The 7,874-nt window shown below is 39.5% G+C and overlaps 1 protein-coding gene across 1 annotated transcript; it reads right to left on the reverse strand.

Moving 5' to 3' along the window:
* Positions 1-3,266: 3,266 nt before the first annotated feature.
* On the reverse strand, positions 3,267-4,838 carry LOC116357735 (trace amine-associated receptor 13c-like). The gene has a single exon (XM_031806047.1). The coding sequence runs from the start codon at positions 4,769-4,771 to the stop codon at positions 3,809-3,811; it is 963 nt and encodes a 320-aa protein (XP_031661907.1). The 5' UTR covers positions 4,772-4,838; the 3' UTR covers positions 3,267-3,808.
* Between the last annotated feature and the right edge of the window lie 3,036 nt (positions 4,839-7,874).

Genomic DNA, 7,874 nt, shown 5'->3' on the forward strand with positions numbered 1-7,874 from the left:
GACTCCTGAACATCTGTGTTGCCATCATGGTGGTCCTGAGAATGTTTCTGGAGGGCATAGATGGCACAGCAGGGCCTACACGTTGTTAAGAAGGGTAAGACCTGCCATTCATAGGTGCTCGACAATGCTTTTCAGTTTAAATTAAGATCCACAACATTTATTCCAAGGGACCAAACTAGGTCCAGAGTATGACTATGGCAGTGAGTAGTTCCGGAGACATGTTGGACAAAACCCACTGAGTCGATGATGACTCCGAAAGACTTTTGGAGTTGGTCTGTGGATTTTTCCATGTGAACATTAAAGTCACCAAAAATTTGAATATTATCTACCACTACAAGGTTTATTACAACTGAACACTGAATCCAAAAAAACAAAAGTGAAACAACGTAAATCGAAACAGTCTTTTCAGTTGACATAACACAAAACAGGAAACAACTACCCACAAACACAGTTGGGAACAGGCTACCTAAGTATGGTTCTCAATCAGAGACAACGATAGACAGCTGCCTCTGATTGGGAACCATACTAGGCCAAACACAGAAATACAAAACACAGAACAAAACATAGAATGCCCACCCCAACTCACGCCCTGACCAAATCAAAATAGAGGACTAAAAAAGGAACTAAGGTCAGGACGTGACAGTAGAGTTCACTCCCCCTAACTGGGAGGGGGCCAGAGACAATTACACGATGCCGACATATCTTTCTAGCTGATTTACACGCTGAAGCTATGTTGTGCTTGGTGACCTCTGACTGTTTCATCCTAACATCGTTGGTGCCGATAACAATATCCCTATACTCTCTACACTCGCCAGATTTAGCTTTAGCCAGCACCATCTTCAGATTAGCCTTAACGTCGTTAGCCCTGCCCCCTGGTAAACAGTGTATGATTGCTGGATGATTCGTTTTAAGTATAATACTACGGGTAATGGAGTTGCCAATGACTAGGGTTTTCAATTTGTCAGAGCTAATGGTCGGAGGCTTCGGCGTCTCAGACCCTGTAACAGGAGGAGGAGAGCCCAGAGAAAGCTCGGCCTCTGACTCCGACTCGCTGCTTAATGTGGAGAACTGGTTGAAAGAATCTGTCGGCTGAATGAGCGACACCGGTTGAACATTCCTACAGCATTTCCCTCCAGAAGACATGAGAAAGTTGTCTGGCTGCGGGGACTGTGTGAGGGATTTATACTACTATCTGTACTTACTGGTGTTTCATCCTTTCCTACACTGACATTACCCTTGACCAATCACCATCCTATGGCAACAGCACATACTGAAAGCAATCCCTGCCAACTGGGCACAGACATGTATTCAATGTCAACAATATGTTGGAAAAAAAACCAACAATGTTGATTCAACCAGTGTTGGCCCAGTGGGTGTAAAACTCTGCAGTAAAACTGTTTTTCAACTGGCCTCTTCACTCCAGCTTTTTGTAAATTAATTGTATATGAAACCTTCACTTGTAGTGTATTAAAAGTTGTAACCCTTTAAACGTAATGTTCAGTTAACTTATGTATTTAGATATTGGTTCTATTAACGTGTAAACAGTCTATGAACTGCTCTTAGTCTGTGCCACTCTGACATTGGTCATCCATATATTCATATATTCTTAATTCCAGTCCTTTACTTAGATTTGTGTGTATTAGGTATTTTTTGGAATAAAATGTTCAATATATTTCCTTTAACATCCTCTGTGTTGTGTGCTTATTGTTTTACCATTGATATGTTCTAGGTCATTTTGAGACCTTAAGGAGCATCAGGAACTGCTGGAATATCTACCAATAGCATGTCTGTCTTTATGTGATAAATTACACTGGTCACTGTTCAAACATTTCTAAAGTATTATAAGGTATGAATAGTCTTCACTTTAGATTAAGGACTGCAAATCTACTTTACTAATGATTAGTAAATGGTTTATACGTTAATTCATTAAACATCTGATGAGAGATCATATAAATCATTATCACATACTATAAAAGTTTATCAATGTGTGTATAACTAGCTTTCTAAAACTAATGTGGGAGTAATGAGACATTAATGATGTGGAGTCAAAATAAACATTATACATTCATTATTACAAAGTGTTACCAATCTCTATATTCATTCTGACTCCACAGCATCTGAGAGAGCTGTTCTGGTGTGACCCCCAACCTGTCAGCAGAGATGTAGTGAGAGTTGTGGTAGTGAGTGTAGTGGTACTGTTCATACCCAGTATGTTGATGTTGAAGTGTCTGCTGTGGTCTCCTGTACTGTTGTGCGTAATCATTAATGCATATACTAATGATTAGTAAATAGTTTATAAGTTCATTAAACGATAAGCACACAACACAGAGGATGTTATCTCATTAAACATCTTATGAATGATCTTATGTATCATTATTACAGACTATAAAAGTTGATAATAAATGTGTGAATAACCAGCTAACTAAAACAAATGTGGGAGTAATGATACATGAATGATTAATAAACTATTTACTAATCCATTATGCATTCTTTATTACAAAGTGTTATTGTAAAGTGTTACCAATCTCTACATTAATTCTGACTCCACAGCATCTGAAAGAGCTGCTCTGGTGTGACCCTTGACCTGGCAGCAGTGATGGAGTGGGTGTGAGATTAGTGGTAGTGTTCATACCCATTATGTTGATGTTCAAGTGTCTGCTGTGGTCTCCTGCACTGTTGTGCTTAATCATTAATGCATATACTAGTAATTTACACCTGTGAGAATAACTTCCTGACTAACATTTAACACATTTGGGAGTAATGATTGATAAATGGTGAACAAACTATACATTCCTTACTCATGATTATTAAATGGTTGATAAGGATATTCATTAATAAACATCTCATGAATGATCTTCTGAATCATTATTACAGACTATAAAAGATGTTAATAAATGAGTGAATAACCAGCTAACTAAAACAAATATGGGAGTAATGATACATGAATGATGAATAAACTATTTTCTAATCCATTAGAAACTATTTAGTGTGTTTCCCAATCTCTATATTCATTCAGAGTAAACAGCTTCTGAGAGAGCTGTTCTGGTGTGACCCCTGACCTGACAGTAGTGATGTAGTGAGAGTGGTGGTACAGTTCATACCCAGTGTGCTGAGGTTCAAGTGTCTGCTGTGGTCTTCTGCACTGTTATGTTGAATAATACATGTATATACTGTAGTAGTTATTTATAAATGTGTGAAAACCTAGCTGAGGAACATTTCACAAATGTGGCCTTAATATCAAATGGTGAGGAAACTGGAAATGCCTTACAAATGGTTTATTACTGAATTTTATCATAAAGTGTTACCCATAATTGCAAATTCTTTACATTTTACCATCAACTACTTACACAATACAGCATTTATTTAGACTTGGACGTTAACTGATATCATGCAGTATTGTACATTTCAACTTTACTATACTTGATGAAGACATTGTGTCACAATTGAGCCACTAGAGGGAGATGCTAAACAACATATAGAATGACTCATGACGTCCTCAGAATGTGCTATTAGAATACTTACATACTATTCATCATTAACATGGAACAACCACAGCCTTAGGTATTTGGAGAACACAATCCACAATGACTACAATGTCTTTTATAAAACAAGCTTATGCATTCTTATGCCTTCTCCAAGTCATTCCATTCCAATCCAGGCAAATCATTCTTTATCAACACCACATGTACCTATGATGACAACAGTGAGATGAGTCATGTCAGTGTATTGTTACATGAAACAATTAACACCTGTAGAACAAAACTATATCAAACCGATGTTTCCCGAACTAGGGAATCATATAATTGGATCAATGACGTCTTATCTTCCAGGTTAATATAAGTTTAGCTGTCACTTTGAACCATGGATAAAGGAAAGCATAAATTATTGGATTAATTAAGGAATTAACAAATGCCAGAAAACTGATGAAATATGCTAATAAATTATCAATTAAAACAGAAAAGAATAAGAAAACAAAGAGAGATGGAATCCAACAAATGAAATAGTTGAAAACAACAATAGAAAGAGTTTTTGCTGCTTTTCTCTCAGACTTATTTGCCTGTACAGTTTTAACACCAGACACACTGGCAGCCTCTTTAGAAAATACCTTTCTAGCCTGTGATCTGGCCACCACAAAGATTTTCATATAAAGTGTTATAATAACAGAGCACGGGACAACCATTGTAATTACAAGGTCAGTGATATTAACCCAGATGGACCCTTCAACAGTAGTACATTCTTTCAAACACCTACTTGGTACCTGTAAATTTACAAAAAACTGTACATTAGCAGCACGGTATATGATACAACAACACCAGGTAATGGATATACAACACCTGATTCTTGTTATTGTTATTTTAGAGTGGTACGATAAGGGATCACACACAGCAACATAGCGGTCAATAGATATCAAGACCAAATTGCCCAGAGATAAAGAATTACATAAAGAAGTAATGTAGATCTGAAACACACAGAAATATTCCCCAAAACCCCAGCATGATTCCATTATTGCTACAGTCATTATTGGTATCACAATCAGTCCCACCAGGAGATCTGACGCAGCCAGAGAGAGGATGAGCAGGTTGGTTGTAGTGTGGAGCTGCTTGAAGTGAGAGATGGAGATGATCACCATTAGGTTCAAAAATACTGTAACTGCTGAAATCAATGAGAAGAAGATGTACAGTGTTATGTAGATAGATGTCGATAGCAAAGCCTTTCTGCAAGAAGAGTTTCCGTCTTGAAAACAGTACTGAACATCTTCATATTTCTCCATTTGTAATAAAGGGTAAAATGCTGAGGTCCTGCTCCTGCTTGGTCCTGTGTGTGACCCTGTCAGGTCTGCCTTCTGACAAACTCTGAGCTCTGCCTCTCTATTTATCCCCGAGTTACTGACAGAAGCTCCCCTTCCCAGGAACTCTCTGCACACAGACACACACACACACACACACAAACACACACACACACACACACACACACACACGCACACACACACACACACACACACACACACACACACACACACACACACACACACACACACACACACACACACACACACACACACAAACAAACGGTTGGATAAACAAATAATTAATGAAAGCATGATGTAATGTATGACATGATTGGATGTTGCTGTGCCCTCTTAGCCTGTCCTTCAGCCTTACTGATCATTAGAGATGAGAGAAAATGTACATTTATTCAACTGAGTATTTTAATGGGGAAAATATAGCATGGGTGATGTTTTGGTCACTCAAAGTCTATTTTACATTGGAAACTGTGTAAGACTAACTGTTTTGTGTGATGTCAGATCTCAGTTTGGACCATAATCTACAACCTCAGGACACATGATGGCATGGTCAGTGTGTGGGAAAGTTGACAATAGGAAAGTTGATGAGATGCTAATAGCAAATGCAATCAAAATAGTGGCATTCCATAGGAACATTCAATAGACTATAAACATTTCGATATGGACTGATTTATTAATAAATCCTGTGTCTGAGCCGCTGAATTGCGACTCCACTTTGTCTCTATACTGACATTTTGCCTGTTTGTGTCACACCCTGATCTGTTTCACCTGTCTTTGTGATTGTGTCCACCCCCCTGTGGGTGTCGCCCTTCTTCCTCATTATCCTCTGTGTATTTATACCTGTGTTTCCTGTCTGTCTGTGCCAGTTCGTCTTGTTTGTTCAAATCAAATGTATTTATTTATATAGTCCTTCTTACATCAGCTGATGCCACAAAGTGCTGTACAGAGACCCAGTCTAAAACCCCAAACAGCAAGCAAACAGGTGTTGAACCACGGTGGCTAGGAAAAACTCCCTAGAAAGGCCAAAACCTAGAAAGAAACCTAGAGAGGAACCAGGCTATGAGGGGTGGCCAGTCCTCTTCTGGCTTTGCCGGGTGGAGATTATAACAGAACATGCATGGCCAAGATGTTCAAATGTTCATAAATTACCAGCATGATCAAATAATAATAATCACTGTTGTCGAGGGTGCAACAAGTCAGCACCTCAGGAGTAAATGTCAGTTGGCTTTTCATAGCTGATCATTGAGAGTATCTAAATCAAATCAAATCTAATTTTATTTGTCACATACACATGGTTAGCAGATGTTAGTGCGAGTGTAGCGAAATGCTTGTGCTTCTAGTTCCGACAATGCAGTTGTCTCTGTCACCACTCCTGCTCTCTCTAGAGAGTTGAAAACAGCAGGTCTGGGACAGGTAGCATGTCCGGTCAACAGGTCAGGGTTCCATATCCGCAGGCAGAACAGTTGAAACTGGAGCAGCAGCACGGCAGGTGGACTGGGGACAGCAAGGAGTCATCATGTCAGGTAGTCCTGAGGCATGGTTATATGGCTCACGTCCTCAGAGAGAGAGAAAGAAAGAAAGAGAGAAAGAGATAATTAGCGAGAGCATACTTAAATTCACACAGGACACCAGATAAGACAGGAGAAATACTTCAGATATAACAGACTGACCCTAGCCCCCCAACACATATACTACTGCAGCATAAATACTGGAGGCTGAGACAGGAGGGGTCAGGAGTGGATACATAAGTTGTTTCTAAACTGCAAAAACAGATACAGTGCATTCGGAAATTAATCAGATCCCTTGACTATTTTTCCACATGTTCTTACATTAAAGCCCTATTCTGAAAAATGTTGAATTATTTTTATCCTCCTAATCAATCTACTCACAATACACCAAAATGACTAAGAATATTTTAAGATAATACACAACGCAGAGGACTAACGGTCAAGAGGGAATCAACGATCAATGGAAATAGTGTTTTTCTGTAATAGGGAGTTAATGATCATTGGGTCAGAGACATGGAAGGATGTTGTCTGGGCGTTGAGCCTGAAACTGGATACCTGTTATGTGGCTTTTGGCCCAGTTTTATTGCAAGACATTCTAATTGGTCAACCACAGGTTAGGGTTGGGTTATAAAACAACATCCTCTCTTTGTTCTGTGGAGAGAATCACTGAGGACAGGGGAGAATGAACATCTACCTCTCAGCATAACATCTATGATTTGTCCTCTTTGAATAAACCTATTTTCTCCCTTGATTTGTTTTGTCGTCTGTGTTATTGAAGAGTAACATCAACTTCTAACCTGACAAAGAAAAAATGGTTTTATGTTTTTGGCAAATTTATAAAACATTTAAAACTGAAATTTACATAAGTATTCAGACCCTTTACTCAGTACCTTGTTGAAGCACCTTTGGCAGCGATTACAGGGTATGACGCTACATGCTTGGCACACCTGTATTAGGGGTGTTTATCCCATTTTATCCCATTTTGATCCTCCCAAGCTCATTCAGGTTGAATGGGCAGCGTCGCTGCACAGCTATTTTCAGGATTCTCCATAGATATTCTATCAGCTTTAAGCCGTGGCAGAGCAAGTTAAGGACATTCAGGGACCTGTCCCGAAGCCACTCTTGAGTTGTCTTGGCTATGTGCTTAGGGTCATTGTCCTGATGTTAGGTGAACTATCGCCCCAGTCTGAGGTCCTGAGAGCTCTGGAGCAGGTTTAATCAAAGATCTCTCTTTAATTTGCTCCATTCATCTTTCCCTCAGTCCTGACTAGTCTCCCAGTCCTTGCCACTGAAAAACATCCCCACAGCATGATTCCTCCACCACCATGCTTCACCATAGGGACGGGGCCAGGTTTCCTCAAAACGTGACAATTGGCGTTCAGAGCAAAGAGTTCAATCTTGGTATCATCAGACCATGAAATCTTGATCAAGGCCCTTCTCCCCAGATTGCTCAGTTTGGCCGGACAGCCAGCTATAGGAAGAGTCTTTGTGGTATTCCCCAGATCTGTGCCTTGACACAATCCTGTCTCGGCGCACAACGGATAATTCCTTCGACTTCATGG

The sequence above is a fragment of the Oncorhynchus kisutch genome, linkage group LG26 (genome assembly GCF_002021735.2).
Source record: "Oncorhynchus kisutch isolate 150728-3 linkage group LG26, Okis_V2, whole genome shotgun sequence".
Lineage (NCBI taxonomy): Eukaryota > Metazoa > Chordata > Actinopteri > Salmoniformes > Salmonidae > Oncorhynchus > Oncorhynchus kisutch.